This window comes from Danio aesculapii, chromosome 16, assembly GCF_903798145.1.
Source record: "Danio aesculapii chromosome 16, fDanAes4.1, whole genome shotgun sequence".
NCBI lineage: Eukaryota > Metazoa > Chordata > Actinopteri > Cypriniformes > Danionidae > Danio > Danio aesculapii.
The window spans coordinates 6,562,959-6,578,475 of NC_079450.1; the positions used below are offsets into that span (position 1 = coordinate 6,562,959).

The 15,517-nt window shown below is 33.0% G+C and overlaps 1 protein-coding gene across 1 annotated transcript in view; it reads left to right on the forward strand.

Moving 5' to 3' along the window:
* znf385d (zinc finger protein 385D) overlaps positions 1–15,517 on the forward strand; it is a 168,336-nt gene that overhangs the window by 83,195 nt on the left and 69,624 nt on the right. Inside the window, exon 3 of the mRNA XM_056474685.1 lies at positions 3,058–3,165. Within this exon, the coding sequence (XP_056330660.1) occupies positions 3,058–3,165 (108 nt within the window). The remainder of the gene's footprint in view (positions 1–3,057; positions 3,166–15,517) is intronic.

Genomic DNA, 15,517 nt, shown 5'->3' on the forward strand with positions numbered 1-15,517 from the left:
ATATTTTTTTTTTTTTTTGTTTATATATATATATATATATATATATATATATATATATATATATATATATATATATAAACATAAATATATATATAAACATAATTAAATATATTATATTTATATATTTATTATTATTTATTATATTTATGTTTATATATATATATATATATATATATATATATATATATATATATATATATATATATATAAACATAAATATAATAAATAATAATAAATATATAAATATAATATATTTAATTATGTTTATATATATATATATATATATATATATATATATATATATATATATATATATATATATATATATAATATTTTTTTTTTTTAAGAGGAGAATGCAGGAGGCGGATGTTTATCTGATAAATGGACGAATGAATGCAGCAGGCAATATCTGACAGTATCAGTGAGATTTCACAAGCTCATCTGGGTCAGAAAGGCTCCTGTGTGCAGAAAGACAGTCCAAATAATGTCATATCCTGTTTGACCAGGCCCATATGACATTAAATTTTACAGCATAATTAATAAACAACAGACAAGATATTGAATCCATAAGGAATTGAACAGTTCTTATTCCTTTCAGATTCTTTTCAGACTTTTTTAAGAAAGAAAAACTGCTACGAATTTAAAATAAGTATATTTATTTTGTGATCTGTTGCTCATACGATATGCAAAACTCTAAATGCGTACTGTTGTGATTTCATCAGACCTTTCGGAGTGTATAATTTGCATCTGGCTTCTCATGAAGTCCTCGTGGAGTTTGTTTTCCCTCTTCTGTCCCGCTGCGCTGATTGAAGAGTGTGTGTGTGAAAATCGCTGGCCTTTAACATGTTCCAGACTGTGCATTCGCTCCACAACCACAAGTCGTGTTTGCGGTGAATCCGCCGGGGGCAACATTTTTATCATGCCGACCGATGAGTAACAGAGTTGACGTTCATCGTGCTGCTGCGCTGAATGAGGCTAATAAAACCAATAATATCCAGCTGCAGACCCACATGTTTCAGGATATACTAGATTCAGGCCTTCAAGTGAGAGACTTACGCCATGAGTACTTTGATTGACAATGTGCATAGAAATATAGCATAATTTTTGTGATGCTGTACAACAATAAATACTTTTTCATTATTATTAGTGTAAGGGGTAGATTTAGGGTTGGGTGGGTTTAGACCACGGATGTTAAACCCAGTCCTGGAGCACCGGTGTCCTGCAGAGTTTAAGTATTTTCTGTATTGTTATTAAATATTGTATAAACAAATACTGTCAAGTTTTTTGGGATTGTGCATTTAACAATACAAAGCCACAATTGATCCATCATTATCCATAAATGGTTCACCCCGGCCTAAATCTAGTGGTGTGGATCTAGTGATCTGGAACTAATGATCTGGATCTAGAGGCCTGGATTTAAAGATGTGGATTTAGTGGCCTGGATTTAGTGGCGTGGATATAGTGGCCTTGATCTAGTGGTGTAGATCTAATGGTCTAGATCTAGTGGTGTGGATATAGTGGCCTTGATCTAGTGGTGTAGATCTAGTTGCCTGGATCTAGTGGTGTGGATCTAACAGCCAGAATCGAGTGGCCTGAATCTAGTTACCTGGATCTAGTGGACTGGATTTAGGGTTGTGGATCTTGTGGCCTGAATCTAGTGGCCTGGATCTAGTGGTGTGGATATAGTGGCCTGGATCTAGTGGTGTAGATCTAGTGGTGTGGATCTAGTGGCCTGGATCTAGTGGTGTGGATCTAAAAGCCTGAATCGAGTGGCCTGAATCTAGTTACCTGGATCTAGTGGCCTGGATTTAGGGTTGTGGATCTTGTGGCCTGAATCTAGTGGCCTGGATCTAGTGGTGTGGATGTAGTGGCCTGGATCTAGTGGTGTAAACCTAGTGGTGTGGATCTAGTGGCCTTGATCTTGTGGCCTGGATCTAGTGGTGTGGATCTAGTGGTCTGGATCTAGTGGTGTGGATATAGTGGCCTGAATCTAGGGGCCTGGATCTAGTGGTGTAGATCTAGTGGTGTGGATCTAGTGGCCTGGATCTAGTGGTGTGGATCTAACAGCCTGAATCGAGTGGCCTGAATCTAGTTACCTGGATCTAGTGGCCTGGATTTAGGGTTGTGGATCTTGTGGCCTGAATCTAGTGGCCTGGATCTAGTGGTGTGGATGTAGTGGCCTGAATCTAGTGGCCTGGATCTAGTGGTGTAGACCTAGTGGTGTGGATCTAGTGGCCTTGATCTTGTGGGCTGGATCTAGTGGTGTGGATCTAGTGGTCTGGATCTAGTGGTGTGGATATAGTGGCCTTGATCTAGTTGCCTGGATCTATTGGTCTGGATCTAGTGGCCTGAATCTAGTGGCCTGAATCTATTTACCTGGATCTAGTGGCCTGGATTTAGGGATGTGAATCTAGGGGCCTGAATATAGTGGCCTGGATCTACTGGTGTGGATGTAGTGGCCTGGATCTAGTGGTATGGATCTTGTGGTCTGGTTCTAGTGGTCTGGATCTAGGGTTTTTGATGTAGTGTTGTGGATCTAATTATCTGGATCTAAGGGTCTGGATCTTGTGATCTGAATCTAGTGGTCAGGTTCTGGTGGTCTGGATCTAGTGGTCTGGACCTAGTGGTCAAGGTCAGGGGTGCTCAACCCTGTACCAAGATATTTACCTTTCTGCAGAGTTCAGTTCAAACCAGAATTAAACACTAACTAACTAGTTAAAAAACTAACTAAGAAGGGTCTAAAGGAGCTCTTGGGATTTAAAGGTGTGTAAAGCTGTGTTTGATCAATGTTGCAGCTAAACTCTGCAGGAAGGTAAATCTCCAGCAATGGGTTTAACACCCCTGGTCTAAATCTAGTGGTCTGGATCTAGGGGTCTTGATCTAGATGTCTGGTTCTAGGTGTTTAGATCTAGGGGTCTGGATCTGATGGTCAAGATCTAATGGTCTGGATTTAGTGGCCTGTATCTAGTGGTCTGAAATGTGACTGGGTCCTTGGGTCTGCTGGTGGATATATCTCAATAAATCTCCTTTTTCCTTCTCTCTCTCTCATCTCCTCAGATGAATGCAGTTCAGAAAGCTGTTTTGCATCACAAGATCAGTGCTTCGGCCCCCTCCAAAAGAAAAGCAATGCCGTGTGGCGTTTGCCAGCTGAGGTTTAACTCGCAGGTGAGTGCAAATCAATACTGAAGATACTCACTGAAGCCGTGTGGAAGGAATGAATGTAATTACACTGTGCAGTCAGGAGAAAATAATAAAGCAGAAATTACAGGTAGTTTATTTCCTTTGATTGATTGTGTTAGTTGTTTTAGAATGATAATCACTTTCATCTGCAGTGCGTTGGTTCATGAAGCTTTATGAAATAGGTTTCAGAAATGAAATTACTGCCGTTACTTACGCACACTCACAACAGGGCTGTGCAATGTGGTAAAGCAAATCATATGGACAAATTAAAAAGTATTTAATTTCAGATTATGCTCTATTATTTATTTTATGGTGTCACTAAATACTTTGTTTACAGTTATAGTTTTGAAATCTTTTGATCTGTAAGTGTTTGATTAGCTAAAAGGAACCACTTCACAACAACCATTTCAATAGTTGGACTACATTGATAAAAAGAACCAATCTTGAAAGTCATTTTAGTAAATCAAACACCTACAGTACAACCAATGTAGTTCGATTCTAGAAGCAAAAGAACCAGTTCAAAAGAGTCATTTGTTTTCAGTACCAGCTAGACTACATCCAGCTGTTTGATTCACTAAATAGAATAGAATAGAATGCCTTATATTGTCACTGTACACATTTACAATGTACACTATATACATGTGCGATGAGATAAGTGCATCTCACTATAAACATGTAAATATATTCTTACAGTACAAATCACACTAAACAACAAGTTACAGTAGAAATAACTGTAGACGAGAAATAGTAGTGCAAAAATAGGGGATGAGAGGGGAGTAGGATGAGGTAGAGTAAACAGTTCTGCGGTAAAACAAGAGATATATACAAGATTCATTCATTCATTTTCTTTTCGGCTTAGTCCCTTTATTAATCCGGGGTCACCACAGCGGAATGAACCACCAACTTATCCAGCACATGTTTTACGCAGCGGATGCCCTTCCAGCCGCAACCCATCTCTGGGAAACATCCATACACACTTACTCACACTCATACTCTACGGACAATTTAGCCTTTCCAATTCACCTGTACTGCATGTCTTTGAACTGTGGGGGAAACCGGAGCAGCCAGAGGAAACCCACGTGAACGCAGGGAGAACATGCAAACTCCACACAGAAACTCCAACTGACCCAGCCGAGGCTCAAACCAACGACCTTCTTGCTGTGAGGCTACAGCTATATACAAGATGTAGTATGTAAATGTAAGACGATAAGTAGTGCAAAATAGGGGAAAAAAACAGTTCATAACTGCAATATGTTTCTAGAATCAAACTACTTCGGTTGCACTGCACGTGTAAAAAAACAAAACAGTTCATTAGAGTCATTTGAGACCAGATTGTTTGGTTCACTATAAAAAAAAAAACACTTCATAACAGTAATTTCTAGAGTTGACTACATTGATAAAAAAGAACCAATCATTTGTTTCTAGATTTGAACCACATTGGTTGTACTGTAGGTGTTTGATTCATTAAAAAGGACCAGTTCATAAAGGTCATTTGATACTAGATAATCAAACTACGTTGTTGAGTTCAATGTAAAGTACCACTTCATAACCATCATTTCTATAGTTGGACTACGATGTTAAAAAAGAACCAGTCTTGAAAGTCATTTTAGTAAATCAAACACCGACAGTACAACCAATGTAGTTTGATTCTAAAAGAAAAGAAAAATAGTTCATAGTCTTTTGTTTCCACAAACAAACTACATCTGTGAATAGTACGTGTTTGATTCACTAAAAACGAACCAGTTCATAACTGCAATATGTTTCTAGAATCGAACTACTGTGGTTGCAATGCAGGTGTAAGAATCACACACAAAAACAGTTCATTACAGTCATTTAATACTAGATTAGCAAACTACAATGCTGGATTCACTATAAAGAACCACTTCATAACAATCATTTCTATACTTGGGTTACATTGATTAAAAGAAAAGAACCAATCTTGAAATTGATTTATTTCCAGAATAGAACTACATTGGTTGTACTGTAGGTGTTTGATTCACTAAAAAGAACCAGTTCAAAAGAGTCATTTGTTTCCAGAACCAAACTGCATCTGTGAACTGTGGGTGTTAGATTCACTAAAAAGAACCAGTTCACAAGAGTCATTTTACACCCTTTGAACTGTAGGTGTTTGGTTCACTAAAAAGAATCAGTTCATAAGAGTCATTTGTTTCCAGAACCAAACAACATCTGTGAACTGTAAGTGTTTGATTTACTAAAAAGAACCAGTTCATAACAGTCATTTGATACTAGACAAGACAATTATAATTATATAATAATTAATTATAGGTTAATTATAGATGTATATGTATCTGAATAACATTCTTAGTTTTCATTGCTGACATGGTTATAAAAGGTAATTTCTTTAGAGAATCAAACTTCATTGGACACCATGTATGTGTTTGACTCACTAAAAAGAAATTCAAAAGAGTCATTTGTTTGAACTATACATCGGAGTTGCTTCATAAGAGTCTTTTGTGTGTGTGTGTGTGTGTGTGTGTGTGTGTGTGTGTGTGTGTGTGTGTGTGTGTGCGTGTGCGTGTGCGCTATATTGGTTATGCTGTATAGTTTTAATTCTCTGCAGAGAATCATTTTGTGAGAATCAGTTGTTTATTTATTGACTGTATGTTCATAAGAATCTTTAGCTAACGTGCTGAACTGATCCGATTATGCTTTATGTTTGATTCACTCTAAAGATCCGTTCATAAGAGTCATCTTGAGAATCAATCAGTCTTTGCCTAAAGTATTTATACAAAAGCCAAATAAAGAAGTCATGCCCATATATTGGAAAGTTATATTATCATAATACATTATATACAGCCATAACTCATCCCCTATTATATTGAGTCAATAGATCATCCACTGACGCCTCCAGTTCACTGAAGGTGACTTTGAAAAGGCTGAGAGAACCATTTATATTTCCCAGCCCTCATCCATCTCTTATCAATTTCAATTCAGCACAACTTCCGCCAGCAATTTAATCCAAATATTGCTATTTACAAACCGCCCTGCCCATATCCTCTCTATTAGCTGGTCATTTACAGCATCGTCGTCTGATATTAAACTCTGATTTCCACAAGACAGTTGCAATCACAGCTCATTATGCACATCCGTTAGAAGCATGTGACAGGAGGAGGGAACAGGGCTGCCGTTGACCAATAACAGCTTACGTTGCTCTCCAACAGCCAATCACAGAAAGCCTCTGGGAGACATTATGCATTCAGATCACGCCATACTTCATTATCATTGGTCGTTTGTGCTCCAGCTTCCAATCAGCTCCAGGAAGCTTTTATGCAACACATTTTCCCAAAATTAAATGGCTTCTGGAGAGTTACGGAGTCCAGAAACTTCTAATAATCACATTCGGTTTTTGTACTTCGCCACAGGTCTGTGTGAATATGAGACATTTGGTTATGGATTCTTCTGGGTGTATGAATTATAAATGCCGTTTATAATGGTGGGAGAGAGAAAACCTGGTTAGTTCTTGAAATGCTTTTGCTCTTTGCCTGCCAAGCTCGGCGACTGTGGCTCTAATTTGCTTTCAGTGTGATTGATGGAAAGTGTCATTTAACTGTGTCCCTTTGCAGATGCCCATCTTCGTTATTGCCTGTCAGCATGACAGCTCTTCAGTGCCATGCGTTTAATGACCACTGCCCGCTTTACAGTTATTTATAGTTTATTATATGTATTTGGGTGGTTCATTCCGCTGTGGCGACCCCAGATTAATAAAGGGCTAAGCCGAAAAGAAAATGAATGAATGAATATATGCATTTGTTATGCATTTAACCTACTTTTGTTAATTATTTTAGATTTGTATATGGAAAACAGCTTGTATACATATAGCTTCTATTTTTTTACCATATTTCACCTTCGTTTGTTCGTTCGTTCGTTCAATCATTCATTTAATTCATTGATTAATTGATTTGTTTATTCATTCATTCATTCATTCATTCATTCATTCATTCATTCATTCATTAATTCATTCACATTTTATTAATTCATTTGTTTTTTCAATCATTCGTTCATAAATTAATTCCTTTATTCGTTTGCGTATTCATTCATTTGTTTATTCCTGCATACTTTATTCATTGATTTATTAATTTATTTATTCATTTGTTCATTCAAATGTTTATCAATTAATTCATTCATTTGTTTATTAATTTATTCATTAGTTTATTTATTTGTTTATTTATTTGTTTATTCGTTGATTCATTCATTTGTTTATTCATTCATTGATTTTGATGATTGATTCATTCATTCATTAGTTTAATTATTAATGTATTTATTTAATCATGCATTTGTTTATTCATTTATTTGTTTATTCATTTATTCATTAGTGTGTTTATTCATTTATTCAACAATTTGTTTATTCATTCATTTTAATGATTGATTGATTCGTTTATTTGTTGCGTTATTCATTTAATAATCATTCATTTATTCATTTGTATAATCATTAATTTATTTATTCATCCATTTATTCATTCACTTGTATAGCCATTCATTCGTATATTTATTCATTTTTTCATTCATTTATTTATTCATTTATTTATTCATTAATTTCTATAATTAATTAATTCATTTGTTTATTAATTTATTCATTGGTTTATTCATTCATTTGTTTATTCATTCATTTTGATGATTGATTGATTGATTGATTGATTCATTCATTAATTTGTTGAGTCATTCATTTAATCATTCATTAGTTTGTTCGCTCATTTGTTTATTTATTAATTTGTATATTCATTCATTAATTTGTTTATTCATCCATTTATTCATTCATTCAGTTGTATATTAATTCATTTATTCATTAATTTGTTTATTCATTCATTTTGATGATTGATTCAGTCAATCATTAGTTTAATCATTCATTTGTTTATTCAATCATTAAATCATTTATTTGTTTGTTCATTCATTTGTTTATTAACTTATTCATTAGTTTATTCATTCATTAATTCATTCATTTGTTTATTTATTCATTTTGATGATTGATTGATTGATTAATTCATTCATTCATTTGTTGAGTCATTCATTTAATCATTCACTCGTTTATTCATTAATACATCCATTCATTTGTATATTCATTCATTTATTCATTAATTCGTTTATTCATTTATTCGTATATTAATCCATTTATTCATTTGTTTGTATATTCATTCATTTATTCATTAATTTGTTTATTCATTTATTCGTATATTAATCCATTTATTCATTCATTTGTATATTCATTCATTTATTCCTTCTTGTTTTTTTGTTCATTCATTTATTCATTTAATTCTATGATTGGTTGATTTATTAGTTTTATGATTCATTTGTTTATTTATTTAATCATTCATTTGTTCATTCATTCTTTTGTTTATTATTTTATTCACTAGTTTATGCATTCATGTTTATTCATTCATTTTCATGATTGATTGATTCATTCAGTCATTTACTGAGTCATACATTTAATCTTGCATATACATTCATTCATTTGTATATTCATTCATTTGGTCATTCATTTACTCATTCATTTTAATGTTTGATTGATTCATTCATTAGTTAATTGTATTCATTCTTTAGTTCATTCATTCATTCATTCATTCATTCATTCATTCATTCATTTATTCATTCAATTGTTTTATTCATTTGTATATTCATTCATTTATTAGTTAATTTGTATATTAATTCATTTATTTATTCATTTATTTGTATATTCATTCATTTATTCGTTCAGTTGTATATTCATTCATTTGTTTATTCATTCATTTGTAAATTCATTCATTTATTCATTCAGTTGTATATTCATTCATTTGTTTATTCATTCCTTTATTTGTTAATTTGTTTATTCATTCATTCATTTATTCAGTTATGTTTTTTCATTCATTTGTTTATACATTAATTTGTTTATTCATTCATTCATTCATTAATTTATTCAGTCATATGTTTATTCATTTATTTGTTTATACATTAATTTGTTTACTCATTCATTCATTCATTTATTTATTCATTCAATTGTTTTATTCATTTGTATATTCATTCATTTATTAGTTAATTTGTATATTAATTCATTTATTTATTCATTTATTTGTATATTCATTCATTTATTCGTTCAGTTGTATATTCATTCATTTGTTTATTCATTCATTTGTAAATTCATTCATTTATTCATTCAGTTGTATATTCATTCATTTGTTTATTCATTCCTTTATTTGTTAATTTGTTTATTCATTCATTCATTTATTCAGTTATATTTTTTCATTCATTTGTTTATACATTAATTTGTTTATTCATTCATTCATTCATTCATTTATTCAGTCATATGTTTATTCATTTATTTGTTTATACATTAATTTGTTTACTCATTCATTCATTCATTTATTCAGTCATTTGTTTATTCATTCATTCATTTATTCAGTCATTTGTTTATTAATTTATTTGTATATTCATTCATTCATTTATTCAGTCATTTGTTTATTCATTCATTTGTATATTCATTCATTCATTTATTCAGTCATTTGTTTATTCATTCATTTGTTTATACATTAATTTGTTTATTCATTCATTTAATCATTTATTACTTGTTCACTCATTCATTTACTACATTCACTCATTCATTAACAAATACACATTTATTAATTTAGTATTTACTGGTTTCATGCGTGTATCATAAATTTGAGACACTTGGTTGTGTGTTTTTTAGCTCCATGCATTATAAATACACTATATAATGTGAGAGTAGAGAGAAGCTCAAGCTCTTTCCCTCTTTTCCTCCCAAACTCAGACTCAGTTTCTGTAATTTCCGTTCTCAGAGATTGATTGATGGTGTCATTTATCTGCAGGTGTCCATCTCAGTTAAAGACTGGCAGGTCTGTGTGTCTCTAGATGGGCATCAGCTCTTCCCCATCACGCTTTTAATGAACGCTTGATTGCGGCTCAGATTTCACATGTCATTTATCCATGTCTCCGCTTTACGGCCTGTGATTGGCTGACAGGAAACATCAGAAAACATCTCATTCATCTTCGTGTTAAAGCCATTTTCATAACATCGTCCCGCTCAAATGATGTGTTGCTCACACCCCCCTGATATACATCTGTATGATTATGATCCATATCCAGCGCTGCTATTTGTACAAAATACAATATATCAAAGCAAGTGTGATCCGTCACGACGTCTTATTGCTTCTCGTGAAGGTAAATCTGGCCCAAACGTCCTCTCTGACAGACTGGCATTGTAAAGAAAGACGTCCAGAGAGAAATGTGAGCATGAAATATGTTCTTCGCCAAGATCTTGAACTGAACGCTCAACAAACGCCAGCGCGAGTCAAAATTGGCTTTGGCAAACAAACAGCAGTTTTACTGAGACAAAGAGTAGCTGTAAATAATGCTGGAGCAGATAACAGTTGCCTCAGATTTGTCGGCTGCACATCCATGATGTGAATCTCCCATTCCAGCACATCCCAAAGGTGCTCTATTACATTGAGAACTGGTGACTGAGGAGGCCATTTGAGTACAGTGAACTCATTGTCATGTTCAAGAAACCAGTCTGAGATGATTCATGCTTCATGACATGGGAAACATTTCTGAGTTGTTTCGTACCTCCTTAAACATGCACTCTGCCTTCACTCCGTATTCATAACCCTTCCTTTTTTCACATTATTTATGTTACAGCCTTATTCCAAAATGGATTAAATTCATTTATTTATTCAAAATTCTACACACAAAACCCCATATTGACAATGTTAAAAAAGAGTTTTTTAAATTGTTGCAAATTTATTAAAAGTAAAAAATCACATGTACAGAAGTATTCACAGCCTTTGCTCAATACTTTGCTGATGCACCTTTGGCAGCAATTACAGCTTCAAGTCTTTTTGAATATGATGCCACAAGCTTGACACACCTGTCTTTGGGAATTTTTGCCCATTCCTCTTTGCAGTACCTCTCAAGCTCTATCAGGTTGGATGGGAAGCAACTGTTTACAGCCATTTTCAGATCTCTCCAGAGATGTTCAATAGGATTTAGATCTGGGCTCTGGCTGGGCCACTCAAGAACAAGTTGTAGCGAAGCCACTCCATTGGTATTTGGCAGTGTGCTTTGGGTCATTGTCCTGCTGGAAGATGAACTGTCGCCCCAGTCTGAGATCAAGAGCATTCTGAAGCAGGTTTTCATTTAGGATGTCTCTGGACATTGCTGCATTCATCTTTCCCTCTATCCTGACTAGTCTTCCAGTTCCTGCTGCTGAAAAACATCCCCACAGCATGATGCTGCCACCACCATGCTTCACTGTAGGGATGGTATTAGCCTGGTGATCTGGTGTCTGGTTTTATCTAAACGTAACACCTGGCATTCACTCCAAAGAGTTCAATTTTAGTCTCATCAGACCAGGGAATTTAGTTTCTTATGGTCAGAGAGTCCTTCAAATGCCTTTTGGCAAATTCCAGGCAGGGAGTATCTTCCGTCTGGCCACTTTACCATACAGGCCTGATTGGTGGATTGCTGCACAGATGGTTGTCCTTCTGTAAGATTCTCCTCTCTCCACAGAAGAACGTTGGATCTCAGACAGAGTGACCATTGGGTTATTGATCACCTCTCTGACTAAGGCCCTGCTTCCCTGATCACTCAGCTGAGATGGCCAGACAGCTCTAGAAAGTGTCCTGGTGGTGCCAAACATCTTCCACTTACGGATGGAGGCCACTGTGCTCACTGGAACTTTCAGAGCAGCAGACATTTTTCTTTAACTTTCCCCAGCCTTGTGCCTCGAGACAATCCTGTCTCTGAGGTCTACAGACAATTCCTTTGTCTTCGTGCTTGGTTTGTGCACTGTCAACTGGGACCTCATAAATAGACAGGTGTATGCCTTTTCACATCATGTCCAATCAACTGAATTGACCACAGGTGAACACCAATAAAGCTGCTGAAACATCTCAAGAATGATCAGTGGAAACAGAATGTACCTGAGCTCAATTTAGAGCTTCACGGCACTCCAGTATGACAATGGGCACACTATATACCTACACACTGTTCTGTCCAAACAGCTTACAAAAGTAGATTTTCCTCATAGGTGCCCTGTAAATGTCACTTTAACCTGAATACTAGTATCTTAAAAATATCTAGTAAAATATTATGTGCTGTCTTCATGGCAAGGATAAAGTAAATCAGTTATTAGAAATGAGTTATTAAAACTATTATGTTTAGAAATGTGTTGAATAAATCTTCTTGCTGCTAAACAGAAATTGGGGAATAAATATACAGGAGGGTTAATAATTCAGACTTCAGCTGTATGTACATTCAGAACTTTAGACGGTGTTTACTATAAATGACTATAGTATTTATCGGTGTGCAGTGTCCTCAGACAGTTGTCCAGCAGTAAACAAGGGCATCTGTGAGTGTTTTGGTCTGGCCATCATAAATCTGCAGTGAAGGTGAAAGCCAAAGGCAGCGAGCGTTTCAAGAGCTCTACATCTCGCCGGCGGTTATTAAAAGATTTGTTTCAGGAGCTTTTCTGTATGGCTCAGTGTCATGGAGGATAATAACATCTCACACACACTGATTCCTCTCCGCTCTGTCAGACTCTTCACTAACACCATCACTCAGACACACTGGACAGTCTGCTGCCTATGTAGGGAACATCCTGAATGATTTGAGACACTTTCAAATATATTAGATATCTCTTATTAAACAGGAGACACGACCAGGGTGGGAATTACAAGGGGGTTTGGGGGAGATAAATAATGTTTTATTTCCTCTGAATTGCATCAAAACAGTGTGTATTGGGGGTCAGCCCTTTAAATAGTGAGAAATAGTTTGCTCTGATCTGTATCTTAAATGATTAAATCAGTAATTAAAACAATAGATCATAAAAATGTACATCTGACCACCCAACAGTTCATAGCCAGTCAGTCTTTGCTAGAAAAAAAGCATTCAACAGTTTAAAACTGGCAGTTCTAGAGCACCAATAGACTTGCTTATCATACCAATCAATTTGTGCCCAACTAAGACACTTTTCTTGTAAAAATAGCTGTTTGTTTCAATATATAGCCTAAAAGTGAAGTACAATTAGCTGCATTTGACTTAAAGTAATTAATTAATTGTAAATAAATTTGATGTAATTTAAATAAATGCATACATTTGATTTACTGAAGCATGTTGTTACTCACAAACTAACATTAGTGAAAAAGTTGACCCCCCAGGACATCAATGTATACAGTAATTCCCAAATCATTTAAGTTTGATAAAAGCATGCTACCGAGTTTATTATTATTTTTGTAACTAACCAACTGCTGAGTAGAAAGTTTTAGACCTTAGCATTACAACTATTTGTGATAATAATATCATTTTATTTTTATTTTTTATATCATTCTTAATTTTTTCCCCTCACTTATACTTAATAGATCTTAGTTCTGGACCTTAGCATGATTATGTATTTATTATATTTATATATTTTTCTGTATTATATCTATATATTGAAACAATTACTATATATAAAATTACTATTACTATATATTGTAGTATTTATTTATAATATTATATATTTGTTTATAATTATTCATTTATTTATTTTAGTTTAGCTTTTCTTATTTTTTATAAATGAATAATAATTATATTAGTAAAACAATAACTTTTTATTATGATATTTATATTATAACTTTAAAATATGAAGTCAGAATTATTAAACCCCCTTTTTTTCTTTTTTAAGTACTTGCCAAATGATGTTTAACAGAGCAAAGTAATTTTCACAGTATGTCTGATAATATTTTTTCCTCTGGAGAAAGTCTTATTTGTTTTATTTCGGCTAGAATAAAAGCAGTTTTAAATTTTTTAAACATCACTTTAAGGTCAATATCATTAGCCCCTTTAAGCTATATTTTTTCTCGACAACAAACCATCATTATTCAATAACTTGCCTAGTTAACCTAATTAACTTAGTTAAGCCTTAATGCCACTTTAAGCTATATAGAAGTGTCTTGAAAAATATCTTGTCAAATATTATTTACTGTCATCATGGCAAAGATAAAATAAATCAGTTATTAGAAATGAGTTACTAAAACTATTATGTTTACTATATATATATATATATATAGTTTAGTTTAGTTTTCTTTCATTTTTGTTATTAGTTATTTTTTTATCGATTATTGTTATTTTTTCACCTCATTTATACTCCAAAAACTTTAGTTCTGGACCTTAGCAATATTTTTATATATATATATAATTTATGATATTTCTATAGTATTATAGTTTTGTTTTTCCTTATCTTTTATAAATTAATAAGAATTCTATTCGGAAAACAATTATTTTTTATTATGATTTTTAATAATAAATATTATTTAATTTTTATTTAATATTGTTCTTTATTTTTTCCTCTCACTTATACTCCAAAAGCATTAGTTCTGGACCTTAGTATGATTATATATTTATATATTTATTTTATCTTTATTTTTTTTACAAATTAATAATAATAATTTTTGTGAAACAATAATTATTTATATTAAAATTTTTATATGATTTATTTTTTATTTATTGTTTTTCACCTAACTTATACTCCAAAAACATTAGTTCTGAACCTTTTTAATTTTCCTTTATTTTTAAATAAACTTATAATTATATTAGTAAAACCATATTTTTATTATAATATTTTAACATTCAATATTATTTATTTCTTTTTAAATTGTATTCTTATTTTTTTTCCACCTCTCCTCAAATATATGTGGTTATATATTTAAAATATTAATAATTTTTTATTGTATTATAGTTCAGTTTTCCTTTATTTTTTTATAAATCAATAATAATTATATTAGTAAAACAATTATTTTTATTATAATTTTCCATATTAAATATTATTTATTTATATAAATAATATTAATAGAAGTCTTTTTTTTCTCACTTATACTCCAAAGATGTTAACATGTTAGTAGTTTTGTATTTGCAAGTATTTAAGGTTTATATTATAAATACTACGTGTAGCTTTTTATGTTTCTACATTTTTATTTATTTGTTTATTTAAAAAAATACAGAAAAATATCAGTTCTCAAACTAGAAACAAACTTCATGCCATTAACATGCTGTCACGTGTGGCGATCAAAGCAAGGAACAACAGAGATCCAAGTGCAGGTAAAATAAGATTATATTTAAGCAAAACAGGGACAAACAGAAGTGGCTGGTACAAAAAGGACATCCAAAAACGTAGTCAAAAACTGACAGTCAAAATAGGTGGCAAACAGGATCAAACAATAAACAAGGCTAAGGTCAAAAACCAGGCAAAGCAAAGAAATACTGAGCAACTGGTGTGTGTGACATGACCTGATAGGATGTGTAGTTCCTAAGCATAACATTTGTAGTTCACCAGCGAGTCAGGAGTGGATCGCTG